This window comes from Oryzias latipes, chromosome 6, assembly GCF_053564925.1.
Source record: "Oryzias latipes strain Hd-rR chromosome 6, Olatipes_Hd-rR_3.1".
NCBI lineage: Eukaryota > Metazoa > Chordata > Actinopteri > Beloniformes > Adrianichthyidae > Oryzias > Oryzias latipes.
The window spans coordinates 34147852-34171255 of NC_136242.1; the positions used below are offsets into that span (position 1 = coordinate 34147852).

The window sequence follows — 23404 nt, forward strand, 5'->3', positions numbered from 1 at the left end:
AGACATTGAGGAGAACATCGACAGCAGCTTAGAGCAGCTCTTTTCCACATGGGGATTTCTCTGTTCTCCAAAACGTAACAAAGAGATTTCAGCTCAATCATCTCCGGTTTTCTCGCTGCCTCATCAGTGACAAGCGGGGATCTCATCAGTCAGTCTCTGCATTAGAGGATCCATGAGAAAAGTGATCTGCGGTCGTTTCCGTCCAGTTGCGCAAGCAGCGTCACGTTCTGCGCTTTAGTCATTTGGATTGCAGCTTTCTGCTGTGAGCTCCGCAAAGAAGGAAAGTGGAATGATGGCCGTTTCGAATGTGCGCTTTGAAAAGCTTCAACTTGTTAATAAAGGAGACAAGTTTTGACAGATCAGGAAGAGTTTTTAATTTTCTCCGGGATACGTTTTGTTTTTTCTGCCATGAACTATTTTCCTGCTTCCAAAAGCTCATAATAATAAACATAGTGACGCCATTCTGTTCAGTGAAAAAGTAAGAATCTTCCCGTTCTTCCAGAAACGTCCTGTGTTTATCTTTATATTCTGAATTTCACAATTTTCACCATGAGGGTAACAGTCTGCAGCAGCACATCTAATGTTTATGTGTTCTTATATATACACTTATGTGTCGGGAGCAAAACACACACACTGCCAAATTACTTTTATTATTATTCATTTTTAATACCCTCTGATGGTGAGAGTGTGGTTTAAGAGGGAAAATTTATGAAACGAGGCGCAGTATATAGAAAACATGATGAGACGCAAAGAGCTGCACGCTCGTTGGCCAAGAACCGCGTGCCGCCCGAGAGCCGCGTGTTCACCACCCCTGGTCTAAGGTATTTCTATGTAAAACAGTGTTGGAAAAGATCTGTTCGCTTTTCAGATCTTTCCATGCGTGTTCAAGAGTCGGGAGAGATGGAAGCAAAGCAAATGGTTCGACCGGATAAAACACAAAGTTTTGTTTCCCTAACAAAAGTTCTAGAACAGATTAAAACATTTTAAAAGCAGATATCTGGGTTCTCAGTCTATAAAATCTGCAAATGCACAAAAACTACATGCGACTTCAGATGCAGCCAAGCTGAGGACAAAGAAAAAGTTCATCAGAAGAAAGTTTTATCTTGGCGGCCGAATCTCCTCCCCTGGACACACGGACTCGCTGACAAAGGGGCCCGCCTGCTTCCGCCGGCCCATATTTGGAGATGCAGCCTCTGGATCTGAAAAACGGTTACCCCATCTCCCCACAGTAATTCAGCTGGACAGCAGAACTTCATCACAGGTACTTTTATGGCTCGTTTCCGAGGGTTTGGATCTTCAATCCAGATGGTTGAAAAGTGGTCCATGACTAATTTACTGCTTCACACAAAAGGTTCGGTCTTCTCAAAGGGGGGTCTGTATCTACAGTCATAAATCCCCCCACTGGAATGCCAGAGGAGGTAAGCCTCTAGGGTTCAAAAAGAGTTCACGACACACTAAAGATTCAAACCTCAAGTAGTAAAAAAGAATAAGATAGAAAACATACATTTCTTCAATAGTGACAGAATTTGTCTGGCAGTTTTTTTCCAGTGACTCATAAACGTGTTTTGGGCCTGTGTGGACGTGTTAGTTCTTAAAAATCTGACAAAAGCAGAGTAACGTGCTCTGCAAATAGTGTTCCTTCTAAAACTGGAAACACCAGCAACCAGTGAGCACGTTCAGACTGAAAGATAGCAGGATTCGGCAGCAGAAACAGTTAAAGTCAGAGCTGCACAGCAGCAACAGTCTGAGCTGATGAGACACAGAGCGTTTGACAAATATGCTGTTTGGTTTCTATCCTGATCTAACAGCCATCTTCTCTAAAGTCCCCCTCATCCTCATCTGCAGCTCCTCCTCTGTCATGATGGGCGTCACCAACAGGAGGAGAAGAGAGAAGCTGATTGGCTGAACTCACAGTGAAACCATCTGATTGGAGGATCAGAGTCATCCGGTCTCTGAGGAAGTGAAACTCTCAGAGAGAGTCTGTGTGTCTGAGAGGAGAAATGGCGCAGAAAGGAGCAGATGTGGATGAAGAAAGCTTCTGCTGTTCCATCTGTCTGGATCTGCTGAAGGATCCGGTGACTATTCCCTGTGGACACAGCTACTGCATGAAGTGTCTTCAAGGATTCTGGGATACAGAGGAGAAAGTCCCCAGCTGTCCTCAGTGCAGGAAGACCTTCACACCGAGGCCTGTTCTGGTGAAAAGTTTCACGTTAGCAGCTTTAGTGGAGCAGCGGAAGAAGAGCGGACTCCAAGCTGCTCCTGCTGGTCTCTGCTATGCTGGACCTGAAGATGTGGTCTGTGACGTCTGCACTGGAAGAAAACTGAAAGCCATCAAGTCCTGCTTGAGCTGTCTGGCCTCTTACTGTGAAGAACACCTTCAGCCTCATCTGAAAGCAGCTGCATTGAAAAAACACAAGCTGGTGGAACCCTCCAAGAATCTGCAGGAGAACATCTGCTCCCGTCATGATGAGGTGATGAAGATGTTCTGTCGCACTGATCAGAAGAGCATCTGTTATCTCTGCTCTGTGGAAGAACACAGAGGCCACGACACAGTCTCAGCTGCAGCAGAAAGGACTGAGAAGCAGAGAGAGCTGGAGGAGAGTCAGCAACAAATCCAGCAGAGAATCCAGGACAGAGAGAAAGAGGTGAAGCTGCTTCAACGGGAGCTGGAGGCCATCAATCACTCTGCTGATCAAAGCGTGGAGGACAGTGAGAAGATCTTCACTGAGATGATCCGTCTCCTCCAGAAAAGAAGCCGTGATGTGGAGCAGCAGATCAGATCCCAGCAGCAAACTGAAGTGAGGCGAGTCAAAGGTCTTCAGGAGGAGCTGGAGCAGGACATGGCTGAGCTGAAGAGGAGAGACGCTGAGCTGAAGCAGCTCTGGCTCACAGAGGATCACAGCCACTTTCTGCTCAACTACCCCTCACTGCCCCCACTCAGTGAGTCCACCCCCTCAGCCAGCATCCATGTCCGTCCTCTGACATACTTTGAGGATGTGACAGCAGCTGTGTCAGAGCTCAGAGACGAACTGCAGGACATTCTGAGAGAGGAATGGACAAACATCTCACCGACGGTTTCTCTTGTGGACGTTTTACTGTCAGAACCAGAATCAAAGAGCAGAGCTGACTTCCTCAGATATTCACGTCAAATCACACTGGATCCAAACACAGCATACAGACAACTGTTACTGTCAAAGAAGAACAGAAAGGTGAAATATATGAGAAAACCTTGGTGTGATTCTGGTCATCCAGACAGATTTACTTATTATCCTCTGGTTCTGAGTAGAGAGAGTCTGACTGGACGTTGTTACTGGGAGGTGGAGTGGAGAGGAGAACCTATTTGTGTAGCAGTCGCATACGACAACATCAGCAGGTCTGGAAGAGAAAGTGAATTTGGTTTTAATGATAAATCTTGGTCATTAGATTGTTCTTCAAACAGGTTCTCATTTTACCACGACAGCATAGCAACCTCCATCTCAGCTCCTGGTTCCTCCAGAGTAGGAGTGGACCTGGATCACAGAGCAGGTGTTCTGTCCTTCTACAGCGTCTCTGGAAGCATGACTCTCCTCCACAGAGTCCAGACCACTTTCACTCAGCCGCTCCATGTTGGACTGTGGGTGGGTTCTGGATCCACAGCAGAGTTGTGTAAAGTGAACTAGTTTCAGAAAGGAGTGAAATGTTTGTTTTCAGTGATTTCATCTAGAACTAAACTTTTGAACTGTTCAGATTCTGTGGAGTCATGTTTGTAGTCAGAAATGGAGAGAAAGGAAAATCTCTAGAATGTGGATTGGAGACATTTTGGAATATGAATGTCAAACTTTTGGGAGTCCAATCTGTTTTCTTTGAACTTTGGGATTCCAATGGTTTTGTGTTGTTGTCATGGGAACTGAAGGAAGCTGCAACACAAATGGAGTCAGTGAGGTCACCATCCCAGACTTTCTCTGGTTTGTTCTCCACAGAAACACCAAGAGAAGAAGCTGAAGGAGAAGATTGTGTTTGTGGAAAGAAGAACATTTAAAACTTTGTGTTCTTTCTGCTTCATTTGACAACTTTGAATTGAAGATTTGTGTTTTCATGTCTCTGTTCTTCAGAGAAAAGTGGTTTCTGATCATGTAACAATAAAAATCTCCTGTTTCCTGAACCACAGTGGTAATTGAACCCTCACACTGATGTCCAACATGCAGACTCCTGGTCTTCAGCGGTCCAACAGGAAGTTTGTTGTTACGTGCATGCATGCTGTGCATGTGCACTCCAGTGACGGGCAGTGAAGTTTGTGGCCGGGGGTGCACTTTCAGATTCAGTTTTACTCATTTATGTGCTGACTACTGATTGTGTTGCTTTTCTTACTCTTTCAAAACACAAACAGTAACAAGAACATATAGACCAGGGAGTAAAGTAACATGTATGAATGTTGTCCATCTACACACACTTAAGGATTTATTCCTGCAACATGTTTTGTGCTTTTAATTGTTTTTCTCTTACCTTAAAATAGAACAAACAACGTTTTTTTATTCCTCTTCCACATTATTGCGTTGGAAAGCACTTTGAATGTATTTGACAGGGGGTCTGTATTGCACACCAGGTTTATTTACCCTGGACTACATTACCCATGAGCACCTGCTGTGCAAATCACAAGATCTGTCATGAGATCCCGTAGCTTCATTTTTTAACAACACCGCGTTAGTTCTGGTCAGTTCTGGTACCATGGCGGTGGAAACCATCGCGCCCGACTGGGAGTTTGATCGTTTTGATGACGGTTCTCAGAGTAAGTGTTTTATCGAGCCGCGCGCGCGGAAGCAGCCGCGGACGTAGTTAGCTAAGCTTCGCAATGCTAGCCCGAGTCTTTTCGGTCGTTTCGGTATATGTTGTTGCAAAGCGGAAATCGTCTCCATATGAAACTACTTTTCACATGAAACATTTTATCTATACTTGTTTTATGCTTGCTATAAATGTAGGTCGGACAAATGTTCAACGCACGCGCGTGTAAATGAGAGCTAGCTAGCTGTCAAGTTAGCCGAAGTCTGAGTGACAGCTGGTCAGTTTGACAGCAGCGCGAATTAAAGCATTCTGACTTTCACTTTAGGAGAACTTTAAAGCTGCTATTTCTACGCATGTCAACCTGATGTTCCTAATCATTTAGTTTACATGTAAATGTTATTTACGGAAGCCGTGGAGGACTTTTCCACTCAGAGCCCTTTAGTTTCTCATGACAAGCTTTTCACAGACATTACTGTGTTTGTGTTCATTCACATTGTTTTCCTGTTCCTCTTTTATTTATTCTAGTTGTTATGTTCCACCATTTTTAGCCACTTAACTCCTCCTACAATTTTTCATCTATTTTAAGCATCCAACTATTCAAATGTTCAGCTCTTTTAGCTTTTCAGCTTTTTCAGCTATGACTTCAAATCCTTGAACTATTCCATTGAAATACATGGAGAATCCTTGGTGCAGAAGCTCGCTGGTTCAATTCCCGGCTCTGGCATTTTTCAAAAACATATCTTTTTTGTTATTGTGCTGTTTTCACCTTATGGTCAACTTTGATCATTTCCTAGTTTTTTGTTGCCAATTATTACCCTCTAAGCTCTCGAGTCATTTGAGCAGCTGGGTAGCACGGTTGGTAAGATGAGAGGCCACCATGCAGGAATCCAGGGTTCAATTCCCGGTACTTGGGCAAATATCATACCAGTGGTGAGCAATCAACATCAGCCAGTGCGGGCCCTTAGGCAAGACCCCAACGCCTCGCCTGCAGCTCACCGCTCCCAAATTGGTCAAACGTGGAGAAAAATTTCCCCATTGTGGGATAAATAAAGTATCTATTATTATTATTCAGCAAAATAGCATTCAATCCTGCTTTTTCTTCTGGAAATGCAGCTCCTCTGAGTTTTTCTTGGATGCTGACGGAAGACCCGTCTGTTCTCTGCGCCTCCACGCTGCTCCTGAAACGTCCTCATTGGTTGTGTTTCATTTTTCAAACACGTTTCTGGTTTGCTGCTCGCTGACCGTCTCACATGTGAACGAGCTCGTCACGAGGCGTCCTCATTTGGTCCGTTTGGAGAAATCTGAGGATAACCATGCTTTTGAAAAGGAGCAGGTGTGAAAGCTTCAGCTCAGGTGTTCTTAACCTTCAGCGTTCCTCTTGACAGAAATCCACACGGAGGTCCAGCTGAAGAGCTACAGCAGGTTTCTGGAGGAGTACACTTCTCAGCTGAAGGGCATCGAGGAGGCTTTGGACGACTCAATCGGAGACGTTTGGGACTTTACGCTGGACCCGATCGCTCTGAAGGTGAACGGTCCTGACACGGCCTCTGCTGCTCCCGTTAGCGCCGCTGAAGTCCAACTTCTGTCCGTTTGGTGTCTTTCAGCTCGTCCCGTATGAACAGTCGTCCTTGTTGGAGTTGATTAAAACCGACAACAAGGTGAGCAGAAGCTTCTGACTGCAGTTCTTGTCCTGAATCTCCTCCCTGCTGACCGCTCCTGTTGCGTTCAGGTTCTGAACAAAGTGATCACCGTTTATGCGGCTCTCTGCAGTGAAGTGAAGAAGCTCAAGTATGAGGTGAGCGCCGCGCCAGCCGCAGCAGATCGGGTCGCACCACGCACTCATTTACTGGCGTTTCTTTTTCAGGCGGAAACCAAGTTCTATAACGGCTTACTGTTCTACGGAGAGGGGGGTAATTCCTCGTCTGTTATCTACCGTTGTTGCAGCTTTGACCTCAGCTCTTCGTCTTCCACAAACGCTCCTCCTGGTTTGTGTTGCAGTGTCGGAAAGCAGCGTCGTTGAGGGAGAGTCGCAGATCCAGATGGGCAGATTTATTTCGTTCTTGCAGGTGGGCATGAAGGCATCTCCTCCATGACTTTGTTTGCAGATGTCTTCTGGATGCGGCTACAGGAGCTTCTCTGTGTCACAGGAGCTGTCCTGCTTCGTGTCCCGGTGCTACGAGGTGGTGGTCGGCATCGTCCACCAGCTGGCTGCCGTCTACAACAGCAGCAAGTAAGACCAGACACTGAATCCAGGGAAGGAAGCTCTTCCTGTTCATGAATCTGCTGGAAGATTCACCTGCAGCCGCACCCGAGGAGACGAGCAGTTTCCATGGAAACGGCAGCATCTTTTAGCCTTCAGAATGTCCCTCTTTGCTGTTTCGTGATGGGATCGTTGCTTAAACTCTTCTGATTCCAGGACCTCCTGATGGGATGAAGGTCCACCTTTGTTTGAACCCAAACCATCGCAGTCAAATATTCTTTTGTCATCGCCATAATGAAGGAAATCCTCTAATATTAGAAATTTAATGGAAAAAATCACTTAATCTAAATGATTTAAATCATTTTATTGACAGATTCTGATTCATTGTTTTGTGCGTTAAGTGCTTTTCTCTCCAAACGTCCTGATTTCTCTTTGTGTGAATCCAAGGGTCGCACCAAAGGTCATCGAGACGTCGGGGGTTCACTTCCAGGTGACTTTGCAGGTTTTTAGTAAAAGTCTAAAGCAAAGCGGTGCAGCCTTTTCTCACGGCGCGTCTCTGCAGACGGTGTACGAACACCTGGGGGAGCTGCTGGTGGTGCTGCTCACGCTGGATGAGATCATGGAAAACCACGGCACCCTCAAAGACCACTGGAAGATGTACAAAAGGTGAAGACGCTCACCTGTTCAATCAACACGCAAACATGCAGTCACCGTAAACGAACGCGTTTCCGTGCTCAGGTTACTGAAGTCTGTGCATCACAACCTTGGAAAGTTCCACATTCCAGAGGAGAAGCTGAAACCCTTCGAGAAGCTGCTGCTCAGACTGGAGGGGCAGCTGCTGGACGGCATGATCCTGCAGGTGGGCGCACTCCTGAGTTTGCTCCATGGCGGTCTCGCAGAGCGCCGCGCTCCCCCCCGTCCGGATGGATCGCTCTCCTGAAGCGCCTCTGCTGTGATTGACAGGCCTGTGTGGAGCAGAGGTTCGATGATTCGGGGGAGGGAGTGTCTGTTGCCAAAAACGGCGCCTTTGCTGAGGAGTTTGCCTTCAACATTCGCTCCATTTTTACTAACCTGGAGTCCAAGATAGGTATGCTTGATGTTTTTGTTCCTGCAGGTTCAGTTCAGGCTGAGTCACGACTCTGATCTGTGTTTCAGGTGAGCCTTTAGAAATCGACCAGAGGGATAAATACGCCGGCGTTTGCTGCCTCTTCGTTCTTCACTTCCACATTTTCCGGAGTGTTGACAAAAAGCTCTACAAAGCTCTGCTCGATGTCTGTAAAAAGGTGCACTTGTCTTCTTCTTGGTTTTTGTGGCTGGTTGACCTTCCCGTTCCTCATTCTTACCTTCTCGCTCTTTTGTTCTCCTCAGGTTCCTGCCATCACTCTGTCTGCAAACATCATCTGGTTCCCGGACACCTTCCTGGTTGCTAAGGTCCCGGCTGCAGCCAAACTGATGGACAAGAAGAGCCTCCAGAGCATCCGAGCACAGAGGGACTCGTACCTGCAGCAGCGGGCGCTCATGCTAACCAAGTCAGTGCGGCTGCAGCCTCACTGATGCCTGCGGACGTTCACGATCCTCTACTAAAAGGCTTCTTCTGCTTCAGGGACGTTCAGTCCTATTATGTGTTTGTGACCTCCTGGATGATGAAGATGGACTCCATCCCCTCCAAGGAGCCGAAGGGCGACAAGCTGGCAGAAGACCTGAGCAGCAGGTGCAACGTGTTTGTGCAGGTGAGACTGAAGGAGAGACGTCTGGGAGTTTGAGAAATGAAAACCGCTTGCTTCCGATGCATGATGGGAGCAGGTCTGCTGATGTAACGGATGCTGAGCTGCGTGCTCGTCGTGTCACAGGGCATCCTGTACGCCTACAGCATCGGCGCCATCATCAAGACCACCATGAACATGTACATGTCCATGCAGCGGCCCATGACCAAGACCGCCGTCAAAGCTCTCTGTCGGTTGGTGGAGCTGCTGAAGGTCTGTTTCTCTTTGCTTCTGCCGTTCTTTGATTCAAACCAGAGTTGGTCATGTGACGCCCCCCCTCCCCCCGCAGGCTGTGGAGCACACGTTTCACCGCCGCGCCATGGTCATAGCCGACTCCGTGTCCCACATCTCCCAGCAGCTCCAGTCTCAGGCCCTCTGCGCCATCAACGTCGCTAAGGTAGAAACCGGACCGGGGACGGCGCCGTGGAGATGAGCGGGTCACGCTGATTCTGTTTTTTCTGTTCTTCATCAAGAAAAGGGTTGTTTCTGACAGGAAGTACAGCGAGCAGCGGCTGGACGTGCTCTCCTCCCTGGTGCTGGCTGAAAACGCCCTGAGCGGGCCGAGCACGAAGGAGCGGCGCCTGGTGGTGTCCCTGGCTCTGTGCGTCGGCACTCAGCTGGTAAGCCGCTTGTGACGCCCTCGCAGCTGCTCTGCACCTCCGGCTGAAGCTCTCAACCTTCCTCTAGAAAACCTTCAAAGATGAGGAGCTGCTTCCTCTGCAGCTGGTTCTGAAGAAGCTGGACCTGATCAGCGAGCTGAGCGAGAGGTGAGGCGTTTGAGCCCGACAGGGAGGAGGGGCCGGATCCTCACTTCCTGATCTAAGCCGTCTGCGTTCCTTCAGGGTCAAGCTGCAGTGCGACTGCAGCTTCCTGTTCTGGCATCGCGCCGTCTTCCCCATATACCTGGACGACGTGTACGACAACGCCGTGGACGCCGCGCGCATGCACGTAAGCGGCCCCTCCACAGCACGCCGTCAGGTCTTGCAGTTTCCGTCACTCTCTGTCTCTTGTGTTGGCCCTGCAGTACATGTTCAGCGCGCTCAGGGACAGCGTGCCCTCCATGCTGCACGCCAAACACATGGAGTCATGTGACCGGCTGCTGGAGAGCTACGACAAGGAAATAATGGACGTGTTCCACGAGGTAAGCGTCCGTAAATGGAGAGCAGACGACGGGCATCAGTAAGAAAACAGAAGTTTTTACCCCCCCGTTTCCTCGCAGCACCTCCTGGACAAACTGTGTAAGGAGATCGAGAAGGACCTGCGTCTGTCCGTGCACACGCACCTGAAGCTGGACGACAGGAACCCCTTCAAAGTGGGCATGAAGGACATGGCCCACTTCTTCACCATCAAACCCATCCGCTTCTTCAACCGCTTCATCGACATCAAAGGTGAGGAGGACGAGTGGCGCCGCCGTTCCTCTGCCACTGCGTTCATACCGTAGCATTCGCCGTTCACGCGGGACTGCCGTTACCAGACCCCACCGACGGCTGCAGCAGCGGCGGTGTGAAATGTAGAAGTGGTGTAAATCTGGTGAATCTTGCTCCAGACCTTTTCTGTCCCAGCTCCATCCTGAAATATGACAGACTTGGTGTCAATAGCTGTGGTTCCATGGACACAAGTAACCGGAATAAAAGCCAGATCAGAACAAAAAACCCATCATCTAAACACGCCGTTCAGAATACTCTGACTCGACCAGAATCATTCAGATCAAAATTTCCTTCCGATCAAGATAGGTGGGTAATGCCGATCATTGATCCCTTTGTGGACCATAGAAACAGTTTATTCCGATCGTGGGTCTCTACTGCGCTGATTTTAAGTCACGCATAGGCGGTGCAGCGCTCCAGAGGAGGTCGAACCGGACCGGCCGGCTACTCCGCGTGAGTGAACCACGTCTTTAAGGCGGACTCCTGGCTTCGTGTTTGCGAGCGGGTCAGGGTGCTTTGTTATGGTGTGCGCTCTGGAGGAGGATCCAGATTGCACTCAGTCCGGCTATGTTGTATGACCCAGCTGCTGGACTCGGGAGAACCGTGTCCCCTGTTGGATCCGTGTCCCCTGGTGGAACCGTGTCCCCTGGTGGAACCGTGTCCCCTGGGGGAACCGTGTCTCCTGGTGGAACCGTGTCCCCTGGTGGAACCGTGTCCCCTGGGGGAACCGTGTCTCTGGACAGCTCCAGAATGCTGGGTGAGCTGGCGGAAGCGTCGCTCCACGGAGTCCTGAGAAACCGTGTAAACAATCACGTGAATTCTGTTTCCAGTCGTGTCCAGACAGAATAAAGGCCGGTCTTAAGGCCTGTTCACACCAGGACAAGTTTAACGCCTCGTGACTAAACAAAGGGCACCAATGAGAGTGTGCACACAGACGCGAAAAAACGCCACGCGTCAAAGCGTCAAAAAAAAAAAACGCCTCGGGTTCGTTTTTTTTTTTGTCGCGTCGAAATCTATTCGACCAATGAGAATGGCGCTTTTGCACACGTGTCTGGAGCTTCTGAAGTTACAGTAAAACACCACTTGGGGGCGCTCAAACACAAAACTTCCTTGCTGAACACACATACCAGCGAAGAAGTTAGACGCCAAGTAGCGTCTACACAGCAGCGAAGAAATAATGACGGACGTTCTTAAATATCCCCGAACCAAGCACCAGTTGGAGCTACTGGTGCTTGAAATATTCATGTTTTCTTTGTTTGATTCTGACTAGCGTGTAAATACTTACTCTCTTCTTCTGAGCGAAAAGCGACTTTAAGAAGCGTAAAGTTGCGCAGCGCCACCTTGTGTACAGGAGTATTTCTGTTTACATTAAGCGCCATCTAACTTCAGGGAATGAAATTGCATGTTCGCTCGGCTCATCGTCAGCGAAAATCACCTGGGTGTGAACACGAAAAACGCTGGCGAATAACGCCTGGCGAATATTCGTCCCGGTGTGTACGGGCCTTTATTCCCACATATCAACTTGCAGCCAAGATGCACATTGCAGCACGGACATCGTGGATTTTAACTGCATCCACGGCTAAATGTTGTTAGCACGTATTATTCTTATCCTAACCCTTTTTTACTGTTTTTTGCGGCCAAGAATAAAGCACTGGCTGCTGAATTTAGAAAATGTATGAGCGAACAGTCACTTAAATGAAATAAAATAATAAAAGCGCAATTAGAAGATCATCTCGCTCTATGCTGCAGCTTAAGGACTCGCCATTTCTTTTATGGCCGTTTATTTCTGCGCATCTCAAAACAGTTGAAGGTGTGGCGTATGTAAACGTTAGTTTGTGAATGTGTGTACACAGTTCAATTCTAATCCGATCTTTGATCCAAACAAAGACATTTTGTGCACGTAACCACAGCTTTTGTGTCATCCGACTCCCTGATTGATCAAAGCTCAGCTGGTTTAACTTTCAACGCGCGTTCAATGCCGCACGTTTTGTACGGATCGCCCAAAAACAGCCTTAAAAAAACGCGTAGCAGCGCATGAACGGGGAAGCCTGAAACACGCCTTTACATCGACTTTTCAGTAGAAGTGGCCGCCGAACGCGCGTCGTTGAGGGCGGCGTGAATGCAGGATGTGAGAAGCCTCCTGTCAGGATGAAGTTCTTCTCTGAGCTCCTGGAGGATCAAACTCGTTTCCACAACAATTTCTGAAACGGAGTCTGTGCTAAACAAGTCAAATGAAGATCTATGTTTTACAAGAAACCAAACAGGAAACGTCTTTAAAGGAAATCGCTCAATAAATGTCTGAATCAGAATCTCATCTTGTCAACAAAGATTGATTGGAATGGACTTGAACCTGGTCCCTCTGTCAGTTTCATCTCCCTGTTTGTGACCTGTTTAGGTTCGGTTCTGATCAGGCTCGGTTTGGTGGCTTGTCAGGAAATCCCGTTAAATGCCGCGTTTTCTCCTCTCCGTCAGCTTATGTGACTCATTATCTGGACAAAACTTTCTACAACCTGACCACCGTCGCTCTGCACGACTGGGCCACCTACAGCGAGATGAGAAACCTGGCGACCCAGCGCTACGGACTCACCATGGCGGAGGCTCACCTGCCCAGCCAGACTCTGGAACAGGTTGGCCCCTCCCACCATCACGGCAGCACGCTGCAGGGGTCAGACTAAGGGTTTGATTCCAACCACATTTCTGTGTTTTCATCAGGGTTTGGACGTTCTGGAGATCATGAGAAACATTCACGTCTTTGTTTCGCGGTTTCTCTACAACCTCAACAACCAGGTGAGTTTTCTCCAGGTGTTCCCGCTCTTCTGCTGGCTCTTCTCAGGTGATGCTTCCCTCCATCAGATCTTTGTAGAAAAGGCGAGCAACAACAAGCATCTGAACACCATCAACATCCGCCACATCGCCAACTCCATCCGCACCCATGGCACCGGCATCATGAACACCACAGTGAGTTCACGGCGGCGAGAGGAACCTGCTTCCGCTGAAGACCCTCAGACGCTCACCTGTCCTTTCTTCAGGTTAACTTCACCTACCAGTTCCTGCGGAAAAAATTCTACATTTTCAGTCAGTTCATGTACGACGAGCACATCAAATCCAGGCTCATCAAGGACATCCGCTTCTTCAAGGAGACCAAGGACCAGTCTGACCAGAAGGTTGGTGTCTTCTCTGGAGATCTGAGATGGACAGATGTGACCTTTGAGGTGGTTTGATCAGCCATGAGAGTCCAAATGACCGGACATGAACCCGCATTCATGAGAAACAAAACGTCCTTATCGTTTGGATTCAAAGTTAAAAAATGTTTTTTCCCCAAACTGCTTCTGTTTTTGCTGTAAAAACCCGATCTGGTGACCCCGCCCCCTCCCCCGGCCGCAGTACCCGTTTGAGCGAGCGGAGAAGTTTAACCGGGGCATCAGGAAGCTGGGCCTCACCCCGGACGGGCAGAGCTACCTGGATCAGTTCAGACAGCTCATCAGCCAGATCGGTGAGAGAGTCGGGCAGCGGGCGGGGTGAAGGCGCCTGCAGCTTCTGACAGCTCCGCCCTCTTTCAGGTAACGCCATGGGATACGTGCGCATGATTCGTTCTGGAGGACTGCACTGTTGCAGCAGCGCCATCAGGTAGAATGCAGCTCTTCACCACTGCATTGGTGGACAACGGTGTGCGGTCGGGCTGAGACGGCGTGCGGTCGGGCTGAGACGGCGTGCAGTCGGGCTGAGACGGCGTGCGGTTTGTCCCCTGCAGGTTCGTTCCAGACCTGGAGGACATCGTGGACTTTGAGGAGCTGGTGAAGGAGGAGGGTCTGTCTGAGGAGACTCGCAGAGCGGCGGGGTAAAACTTCCAACCTTTATTTCAACACTGAGCAGGTTTTGCTGATTGACTGTCATCTGCAGAGGTTGATGTTGTAACAGAAGGTCTGCAGGGGGCGCTGCATCCTCCTCACAGATGATCAGAACATGTTTGGTTTCCTCTCCAGCGTGTTCGACTCGGTCTTGAGTGATCTGACCAGCAACTCTGCAGAAGGGACGGAATATTTCCGGATGCTGGTGACCGTGTTTGCTCCTGAGTTTCGCAGCGCCAAGAACATGCATCTGAGGAACTTCTACATGATTGTTCCTCCGCTGGTCAGTTCTGCAGCCGCACCGCCTTTGAAAGCTGGGCTCATCGCTAACGGCTCTCTCCCTCACAGACCGTCAACTTTGTGGAGCACTCCATCAGCTGCAAAGAGAAGCTGAACAAGAAGAACAAGAGCGGTGCTGCTTTCACGGACGATGGCTTTGCTATGGGTGAGTCTGCCGTGGTCTCTAAGAGTCTTCAGGAGAAGATGTTTCAGAAAAACCTGTTGAACTTGCACTGAACAGAGTGACTGTGTTGAGTTTTTACCCCAGAAAGTAAAATCTGGACCCGGGGGTTCATTCATTCAACAAGGCGGGGTCCGATGACCCGGGTCAGGCGTTCTGCAGTCACCGCCTGGTTTGTGTTGCATCTGTCTTTAAACTGATTTGATCTGATGAAGTATCTGTGGAGGCCCTCATCCATCCAGGATGAGGTCTGTAGAAAAGGGTCATCTGGACCCAGGCTCTTCCATGACAGCAGATTCTTGTCCATTAGGACGCGAATGTTTCTACACATGAAAAGGAGGAGGTCCGCGATGAAGCGACAGTTTTTCATTTCCTGCAGGCTTTTATTTTGAAAGGGATTCCACGGTCTTCTGTTGGAGCATCATTGTGCCGGTGGTGTGAAGGCTTAGCCCATCCCGGTACCCCGTCCTCAGTGAACGCCTGCTGGTTCTCTGAGTTCTCCTCAGTCACATGAGAAGGTCACGTCGGGTCATCGGCGGCCCCTTCAGAGGTCCAACTCCCTGAACTCTGATCTGCTCCTCTCAGGCGTGGCATACATCCTGAAGCTGCTGGACCAGTACCTGGAGTTCGACTCTCTGCACTGGTTCCAAGCCGTGCGAGAGAAGTACAAGAAGGAGATGAGCGCCGTGGTGAAGGAGCAGAACGTTCCGTCTGCCGGTCAGGACCAGAAGCTGCTGCAAACCATGAATCTCACCCAGAAGAGGCTGGACGTCTACCTGCAGGTGAGGAGGCGGTCCACAGCTGCCGGTCCACACCTGAGCAGCAGCTTTCTCAAGAACCGTCTGTTCTTCTCACCGCAGGAGTTCGAGCTGCTGCACTTCTCTCTAAGCAGCGCCAGAATTTTCTTCCGAGCCGATAAGACGGCGGCTGAAGAAACCCAGGAAAAGAAGGACAAAGGTCTCCCTAACGGACCTCCTGGCGCCGATGAAGTCTAACGCGCTGACGTCGTCCCGTTCTCAGAGGAAGCAGCACCGCCGAGGCCACCCGCGGATCCTCCAGGGTCCGGACCAGCCCGGTTCCTCTAACCGGACAGGCTGTTGGATCTGAAGACCCGGCGGTTCTGACGGACTGTTTCGACGCGCCGACTTGCAGTTTTAGATGTTTTTCTTTTTGAATCCCGTTTGCTTTGACCGAGAACAGTCTGGTGCTTCGGTTTGGTGGTCGTGGAGATTCCTGACCACGTTGATCGTCTGGAACGGTTCCTTCTAACCCTGCTGTACATTAAACGTTTGTTGGCCCCCTTTGTTCTCTTCTTGACCCAACAACAGAGATGCACTGGTCTCCAAAGCCTCACCTTTGACCTCTAAGGTCGTGTAGACGAGCCGTAAGGAAGATCAGCACACGGAGTTCAGGAAAGCTGCTTTAATACAAAGAAAAGGAGGATTTAACTTCCAAAAACACGGAATGCTGGGAGTTTCTCGCTGCTTTCCCGTTCGTATGGAATATTGCTGTTGACAGCTTGAAGTTAAATACGCCCCCCCCTCCAGTACTTTGGATAGCTAAACTCTGGCTCCAACCCCACATCCGCCCCCGGGGTTTCCAGGAGGGGGGGCCTTTGAGGTCTTCCATCCATAATCATTTTGATTAAAGTGCCCCGTTTGCCCCAGAGAACAAGTTACAATCACATTTCTTCCATGCTCACCTCATAAAAAAACAAGGTCAAAAATCTGCATTTCTTCCAAAATAATGTCATATATATATATATATATATTCATACATATATATAGCAATCATATGTACACATACATACATATACTAATTTGTGTGATAAAAGGAACAAAATGTACACAGTTCTTACAAAATCGTAACAAAGACTGAAAAGTGTTTGACGTGGCTCTCAGCCGACGAGGATCCTCCTCTGTGGAAATGTGTCCTTTTTCCCGGATTTGTGTCCATGTTTTTCCGCTGCAGAATATTCCAGAAACAGGAGAAGCGGCTGGGATCAACTGAGTGACAGTCAGGAGCCGAGGTCGCATGAGGGGCGGGGCTCGATGGCGGGGAGTGTGGGCGGAAGCCAAGAAACAAACGGGGCGTTTTAGAACTAAACGCAGTGCAGCGGTGAACAAGCCCCGCCCTCCTGCGTCTGAGGCTGCGGCTTCTTCTCTGCATCCTAACACGGCTGTGCAGCCTCTGTCCTGCACCGTAACCCCGCCCCCCAGGGGGACACTGGCCTCAGATTCGCAGACGTAAACATAACACGGACCCCGGTCCAAACGAGACAAAAAAAAACTGGAACAGAAGGATTAAAAACGGAACACGTGTGGATGTTTTTGGGCAGCATGTTCATTCAGAAAGGCAGGACAGTTTCAGCGGCGACACCTGGAGGAATAAAAACCCGCCGGCGGCTGGACGCGGCGTGTTCTCCGGCTGGGCCTCAGAAGGCCTGCTGGGCGGGGTTGTAGTTGAAGGTGGTGGGCACGTGAGGCCGCTCCTCCAGCTTGTCGTACTCCAGATGAAACTCCTTGGAGGCGCAGCAGAGGTTAGAGGTCAGTGACTGCGTCCACTGACGGGACGGCGCAGGCTGAACCCTTACCTTCGCCACTTTCCTCCAGTTAAGACAGTCGAAGAAGTAGTAGGTGCCGCGCTCGTAGGTGTTGCTCTTGAGCGTGGGCTCCATGCCGGGCGCCCTCGTGATCCAAACCCGCTCCTCTTTGTGGTACCGCCAGTCCCGGTTAAAGCTGGAGCGGGACAGGAAGCAGAGCAGGTGGGACGCCGTGAGGACGTCGTCTCTCCATGCCAGATCTACAGTCTTACAGCCCCGATGAGCTTATGGCATTTCAAAATAAAAGCCCCACAAAGCTGGATGCTTTCCCTCTGACAAACAGGAAGTAGAAAAACTCACAGCTCAACTGCAGCCAGAATCTGAAGCAGATCGCCGCCGTTCATGTAGTACAGGTAGAACAGCAGGTCTTCTCCGTATCGAGCCAGCTTAATGGAAGCCAGCTAGAGACGACGGAAGCAGAGAGAGAGGAGACCTTCAGGTCTGCGGGAGGACGCCTGCTCTGGTGCTGCCGAGGCGCTCATACGTACCTTATCCCGTATGTGGATGTTAGTCAGGTACTCTGACGGAACGTGGAAGTCTGGAAGCGATCGCACACAAAAACACAACAGTCACAAAGAGTTCTTCCTGACGTTCAACAAACTGATCCACGTGGAACACAAAGCAGTCATGGAGAAGCCAATTAGAGGAGAGCTCTTCTCACCAATGTCCTGAGGTCGGCACGGCGCCGAGGCCCACGGAGAGGCGAACTTGGGGTACAAGTTTCTGTGAAGGAAGAAGAAGGTCAACAGAACATCAACAGACGGTTAAAGAAGTAAAACGATAAAGGTTTTTCAAAACATGTGGTCGCTCCAAACGACGAGGAGCTTCGGCTGCAAAGAACCAATCAGAACTCCAGACAGAACTTTTCCATGACGTGTTCGTTTTTACAGATTCAGTTCTGTCAAAAAAAAGAAGTCTGGCTTTTTGGGAAAAGGCGCTGGAGTCTCAGGAGTTTTCAGGATGTTGAAAACAAACGGACCCTCAGGGTGTAACTTTGTTTACCACTTCCTGTCTGTCTGTGAAAGTGTTTCATCTGGAACAAACGTGACAAAAAGGTCCATTACTCTGCAGTGGACGCATGACGGAGCGACGAAGTACAGAAATGTGGCGTTATGCTGATGTCACTTCCTGTTTCATTAAGTTCTTCACTTTCTGCTCCCAAAAATGGACTTTCCTGTTGAGGAGCTTTTACAGGTTTAATGTGCAGCACAGTGATGTAAAGAAAATGACAACCTGCGCAAACCAGACAACCGCCTGCGCAGACAGAAGCCCGGCTTTGGCGGCGTGCAGGGTGGGGCAGCGGTCTTACTCTGGGGAGTTTAAATTGAGTCCCAGCGTTGTCAGGTCACTGCCGAGCGCCAGATGGACCATCCCCGGATCCGTCTCTGCAGCCCGGATGAACGTCAGCAGGCCGATCATGCCGAACTGGTCCGTCACCATCCCTGCGGGAATGTTGGTCACCCGGCCTGCAGGAACATCCAGAGTTTAGACCGCAGAGCGACCGCAGGGCTGACGCTCGCGGCGACGTCGCCTCTGCACATGTGCAGACGGGACCACGCTCGCTCATTCACACTCATGTGAAGGTCATCTTCTACTATGGACCCCCCCCCTCTCCATCCAAGAGGGGACGTCTCCGTGGAATCGAAGCGATGCGATTGGCTGTGGGGCCTCACCGTCAGGCAGCACCTGGATCCCTTTCTTCAGGTTGTTGTTCTGCGCCAACGCCGTTTTGTCTCCGGGGAACTTTGGCCCGTCTGTGCTGGGCGCGCTCTTACTCATGGAGTTCAGGTTGTTCTGAAGGCAGAGGGAGGAGAACATTCAGGAGCTTCTGCGCTCACGCGGACTCAAAAACACCACGGGCCCTGGGGCCCTCTGCGGCCCCCACTTACACTTTTACTCTCATCATTGTTCAATGTGGGGTCCTTAAAGTTTGGCCCGGGCAGTGCAGGGAAGTCTTCGTTATGGATGGAGAAATCCTGTGTCTGTTCCGTTGACGGCTTTGTTACCATGCCAACTTGACGGTTTTTCAAAATAAGACACCAAAAGGTTGAGTTTTCCAACAATTTATTCTAGAAGTCATGTGACGCCGTCCCAACCCAAAGTGAAAATGCTGCGGTTTACCGTAAGGAGCCCGTCCGGCCAGCGGGTTGAGCACCGGCGTGGGATTCCCGGTCCCTTCCCTCCGACTCCGGTCCGCTAACGCAGGGAAGTCCGACAGGTCCAGCCCCGTTAGATTCTCCCCGTCTGCATGGAGAAACGACAGGAAGTTTTGTGGTGTTTCTGCTAGAAAAGTTCATGTTTCTAGTGAATTTCTGTTGGCATTCACTCATTTTTACGCGACTGTAGGTTAAACTGAGTGACGCCATGAAAGCGGCGTCCTTTAACGTCCTGAGCTGCAGAAACCAAAGTGTTTGAGTGCAGAATGGCGGCGCGTACGCGCGGCGGTGACGGGTGAAGAGCCAAACCTGTGCCGTTGAAGATGTTGCTGGATAGCGAGTGGTTCAAGCCGTACACCTGATTCCGGTTCATTCCGAATCCCGACATGCTGCACGGACAGAAGGCGACAGAAGGTGAGCGTTTGGCGGCAGCGGGACGGATGGCGCCTGCGGCTGACGGCGGCACCTGTTGATGGTGAAGGGCTGGCGCGCCGGCTGCTGCTTGGGCATGCAGATGATGCTGGGGGAGCTGCGGTTGGGGCTGCCCAGCCCCGAGCTGCCCATGCTGCTGGTCCTGGTGCCGATCCCGATGGCCTGGCCCACCTGGGAGTGGTTCAGCATGTTTCTGGAGTTCATGGGTAACGTCCCCCTGTGGAAACCGCCGTTTTATTTGGATTGGCTCTGCAATAATGACCCGAAACGTCATGAGGCGTCAAACCTGCTGGGTGACGGGGGGGTGTGGAGGGACATGGTGGGGACGCCGGTGGTTGGCGTGATATGACTCGGTAGCTGCGTGCCTTGCGTTAGATTCCGGTTCAGCTGTGGCGTGCTGTTGCCCATCCCTCTGACCGAGAAGCCAATCGCACCTGCAGCAACAAAGACGTCAGACGCGGCGGCGCTCCACAGACGACCTTCCAACATGGCGGACGGCCGCTACGACCTACTTTGAGGACCGTACAAACTGGCGCCGAGCTGCGACAGCTGGTTTGACGACGACGGCGACGGGGAAGACAGCATCTGCAGGAAAACAGCGGGCGGTTATCGTCCCGGTGGCGTAACGGACACTGGTGCCGACGCAGAGCCGGAACTCACGTCTTTGTCCGACCGATGCGCGAACATCGACGGCTGGCTGTAGTACATGCTGTCATCGGAGAAGTCATCCAGTATTTCGGGGAACTCCGAAAATTTTTTTCTAGCACCAAACATGCCTTCGTCACCTGGAGAGAAGGAGATGAAGCTTTAGGACAGATGTTCACGACAGACAGGCCGCTGCTGCGCAACACCTCTGACACATGACCGCAATAAAGCTTTATTTAAACTGACGGTCTGCACATCTGCAGACCTCAGGAACAGCCAATAACACTTCATACGTGACTGAAATACACAATATGCAAATATTTTCAAATACGTCCTGGATGATGAACGTGTGACGTCAGAATGGTTTAACTATTAGTAGTATTACTAGTATTACTAGTACTAACAAATACTAACGTCCACTCAAAGCTAAGTCTACTGAGGTTCCTGTGGCCTTAAATGTTTGCAAGTCACAGATAAACCCTGAAAAGAACAAAAAAAGCTGCTGATCCCAACAGAACCGACCCGAGTCCGGTGTTCTTGCAGAACAAACAGCAGCAGGTGTTCAGCGACATCCTAGACTACAGAAAGGCTTCAGCTGAATCTGTTTGTCATCACAGATACGAATAATAAAGTTTAATTCTCCGTTTTCCAGGACATATTCTGCAGTTTCATCTTTCCACATCAACGGAGGACAAATAAATAAATAAATCAGGTTTTAATCTGTTTTGCTGCAGAACTGAATGATCCAATCGGCCGGGATGGACCGCAGAACCTTCCGCCTAGAAACGGAAACGACCCGGAGACCGTCCGGTTCAGTGACTGGATCAGAACACAGCCGGAGATTTTTGATTCTGTTTGAGCTTCAGATGATCTTAAGAAGTCCCAGAATCTCCTGGTTTGCTTTGATGGAACTCATAGAGGTCCAGACAGGTAAACTACACGGTGATCTGGATCAGAACATGAAGAAAAAGGACGAGCAACAAGCTGGCAGCACGTTTACGGAGCAGAATCGAGCAGCAGCGGCCAGACGTGAACCAGTGAAAAACTCTGCTCCTGTTTCCAGGGCTGAAGCTTATTTCCTGTTGGGCCTCCCAGAACCTTCATCCCCATGGTGTCTTCTTCTTCCTCTTCATCAGGGAGTCTGATAGAAACCAGAAGGTTCTTCTTGTTTTTGTGGTCTGTCTAGAGGCAGAAAGGCCTCAGCAGCTCTCTTTGTTCCACTAGATCTGCACAGTAAATCGCTAATTTATTGTTATCGCGATATCAAGCTGTGCAATCGCAAAAGTCAGTGAAAATTGCGATAAACGGTTACCTTAATGCATTTGACCAAACAGATGGACGCTTTTTCTGTTGACGAGGATCATTTGAAGTGTAATTTTAGTTATATTAACTTTTCTCTATGGAAATGATGTATTTAGATGTTTGTTCCCGTATCACAGGCGATATTGTCATCGTAATGATGATCATTAATATCTCACATCGTGAGTTTTCCTCATATTGTCCACACAGTTTAGAACCTTTCTGTTCATTTCTATGGACTCTAGTCACGGACAGACATCAGCACTTCTTCTCTTTAGCTCTGGCAGACTTGGGTTCTGGTTCTGTCTTTCTTCCATCATCTCAGCTTCTCTGGAAGCATCAGAAAGTATCTCGTCAGCAGCTGCAGAGTCCTGCTGATCTCAGGTTCTGCTGAATGGAACATCTGGTCTCTTTTTCTTCCACTTCTCTGCCTCAGTGGAAGAGAAGAACCCCGACAGAACCCACAGAATCCCAGTTCTGGTGTTTGAAGGTCGGGTTAGTTGGACAGTTTAAGCCGCACAGCTCTGCATCCATCTGTTTGGGGATTTGAATTTCCGTAAGTACCTTTCACAGCAAACCGAAGGAAACTCGCAGCGCTGTTGTCACTAATAGCCTTAACTGTGCTAACTATGCTAACAGGCTAGTTAGCAAACATTAGCGTTCAGTGGTGGGCAGAGCCACTAGCCGCTTCGCTACGTGACTCCAGTTTTTCCTCGGATTCCAGTCCGCCAATGTGTCTCTAAAGTACGGGGAAAGGCGCGTCAATCCACCGAGAACGGACCCCCTTATGTCAGAGGCCAAGTAACGGTGACCGAGCGGCTGCACGGAGCTTTTCTGCCCGCTCACACTCACTGATGTACCATTGCTCGGCTCAGTTACGCTCATTTGCGAGTAGCTGCGGGCTAACCTGCCGCCGATGACCCGCCGCCCGCCGCCCGGGGGGTGGGCCAGTCCCCGAGCCCCCCAGCTACGAGGTTAAACCGTAAGCGACCACATTAAGGGGCAAATAAAAAGTGAAATCCCCTCACCGCATCAACTTCCCTTCGCTTCGGTCGATCCAAGATGGCTGTGTGTAGTTTCAGTGCAAAGAGGAGTAACCTTTAGCCTTTGACCTCACGACCCGCTGAGCACTTCCGGAGCAACGGCGAGGAGACACTTCCGTACTGAGTCTGCGCACCGTCACGTGATCTCACCCAACTCTGAGCCTCATCAGTGTTTTATTTCCATAAATGTGTTTACTTATGGACTTTTTTATGTTTTTATTTTGTAAGGACGTTTCTGCACAGACACAGACATTTTCTCGCTCAGTTTGGATTGATGATACTGTTCATCCATCCATTCATCCATCCAACCAAGCTATCTATCCATCCATCCACCAACCAGGGTATTTATCCATCCATCCACCAACCAGGGTATCTATCCATCCATCCACCAACCAGGGTATCTATCCATCCATCCATCCACCAATCAGGCTACCCATCCATCCACCCATCCACCAACCAGGCTATCTATCCATCCAACTACCCAGACTTTCCATCCATACATCCATCCACCAACCAGGCCATCCATCCATCTACCCAGGCTATCCATCCATGCATCTACCAACCAGCTTATCTATCCATCCATCCATCTACCCAGGCTATCCATCCATGCATCTACCAACCAGCTTATCTATCCATCCATCCATCAACCAGGCTATCCATCCATCCGTCCATCCACCAACCAGGCTATCCATCCATCCACCAACCAGGCTATCCGTCCATCCGTCCATCCACCAACCAGGCTATCCATTTATCCACCAACCAGCTTATCTATCC

The 23404-nt window shown here is 49.9% G+C and overlaps 3 protein-coding genes across 5 annotated transcripts; 2 read left to right on the plus strand and 1 right to left on the minus strand.

The window, feature by feature from the left end:
* The first annotated feature begins 650 nt into the window (after positions 1 to 650).
* Positions 651 to 4141, plus strand: LOC101165634 (tripartite motif-containing protein 16-like). The gene has a single exon (XM_020703742.3). The coding sequence runs from the start codon at positions 2001 to 2003 to the stop codon at positions 3657 to 3659; it is 1659 nt and encodes a 552-aa protein (XP_020559401.2). The 5' UTR covers positions 651 to 2000; the 3' UTR covers positions 3660 to 4141.
* A 459-nt stretch (positions 4142 to 4600) lies between these two features.
* washc4 (WASH complex subunit 4) lies at positions 4601 to 15751 on the plus strand. The gene is made up of 32 exons (XM_004069872.5): positions 4601 to 4765; positions 6144 to 6283; positions 6363 to 6416; positions 6488 to 6553; positions 6623 to 6668; positions 6757 to 6824; positions 6906 to 6988; positions 7406 to 7448; positions 7521 to 7624; positions 7697 to 7817; positions 7922 to 8045; positions 8114 to 8241; positions 8327 to 8487; positions 8562 to 8688; positions 8809 to 8934; positions 9011 to 9118; positions 9195 to 9341; positions 9409 to 9488; positions 9564 to 9669; positions 9746 to 9862; positions 9941 to 10109; positions 12618 to 12772; positions 12858 to 12932; positions 12999 to 13103; positions 13175 to 13309; positions 13530 to 13638; positions 13706 to 13772; positions 13897 to 13983; positions 14129 to 14276; positions 14342 to 14438; positions 15039 to 15235; positions 15314 to 15751. The coding sequence occupies exons 1-32, from the start codon at positions 4705 to 4707 to the stop codon at positions 15446 to 15448; spliced, it is 3489 nt and encodes a 1162-aa protein (XP_004069920.1). The 5' UTR covers positions 4601 to 4704; the 3' UTR covers positions 15449 to 15751.
* A 109-nt stretch (positions 15752 to 15860) lies between these two features.
* Positions 15861 to 22753, minus strand: cnot2 (CCR4-NOT transcription complex, subunit 2). Of its 3 annotated transcripts, none has more exons than XM_004069873.5 (15): positions 22616 to 22753; positions 20304 to 20428; positions 20156 to 20228; positions 19930 to 20077; positions 19678 to 19860; positions 19521 to 19600; positions 19177 to 19299; positions 18945 to 19069; positions 18729 to 18849; positions 18365 to 18521; positions 17717 to 17778; positions 17544 to 17593; positions 17356 to 17456; positions 17047 to 17191; positions 15861 to 16974 (listed from the first exon to the last, which is right to left on the minus strand). In XM_004069873.5, exons 2-15 carry the CDS (start codon positions 20415 to 20417, stop codon positions 16888 to 16890), a joined length of 1569 nt encoding a protein of 522 aa, XP_004069921.1. In that variant the 5' UTR covers positions 20418 to 20428; positions 22616 to 22753; the 3' UTR covers positions 15861 to 16887. The 3 variants fall into 3 exon arrangements, with proteins under 3 accessions (XP_004069921.1, XP_020559963.1, XP_078805251.1); XM_020704304.3 differs by having other exon boundaries at positions 22495 to 22662; XM_078949125.1 differs by lacking the exon at positions 22616 to 22753 and adding an exon at positions 22152 to 22463.
* Between the last annotated feature and the right edge of the window lie 651 nt (positions 22754 to 23404).

Coding starts and splice junctions, on each gene's coding strand:
- washc4 (XM_004069872.5), top strand. CDS start 4,705: ATGGCGGTGGAAACCATCGCGCCCGACTGGGAGTTTGATCGTTTTGAT. Junction 10,110..12,617: donor CCGCTTCATCGACATCAAAG/GTGAGGAGGACG, acceptor CCTCTCCGTCAG/CTTATGTGACTCATTATCTG. Junction 14,277..14,341: donor ACATGATTGTTCCTCCGCTG/GTCAGTTCTGCA, acceptor TCTCCCTCACAG/ACCGTCAACTTTGTGGAGCA.
- cnot2 (XM_004069873.5), bottom strand. CDS start 20,417: ATGTTTGGTGCTAGAAAAAAATTTTCGGAGTTCCCCGAAATACTGGAT. Junction 20,078..20,155: donor CAGTTTGTACGGTCCTCAAA/GTAGGTCGTAGC, acceptor TTGTTGCTGCAG/GTGCGATTGGCTTCTCGGTC. Junction 18,850..18,944: donor ACAATGATGAGAGTAAAAGT/GTAAGTGGGGGC, acceptor CTCTGCCTTCAG/AACAACCTGAACTCCATGAG.
- LOC101165634 (XM_020703742.3), top strand. CDS start 2,001: ATGGCGCAGAAAGGAGCAGATGTGGATGAAGAAAGCTTCTGCTGTTCC.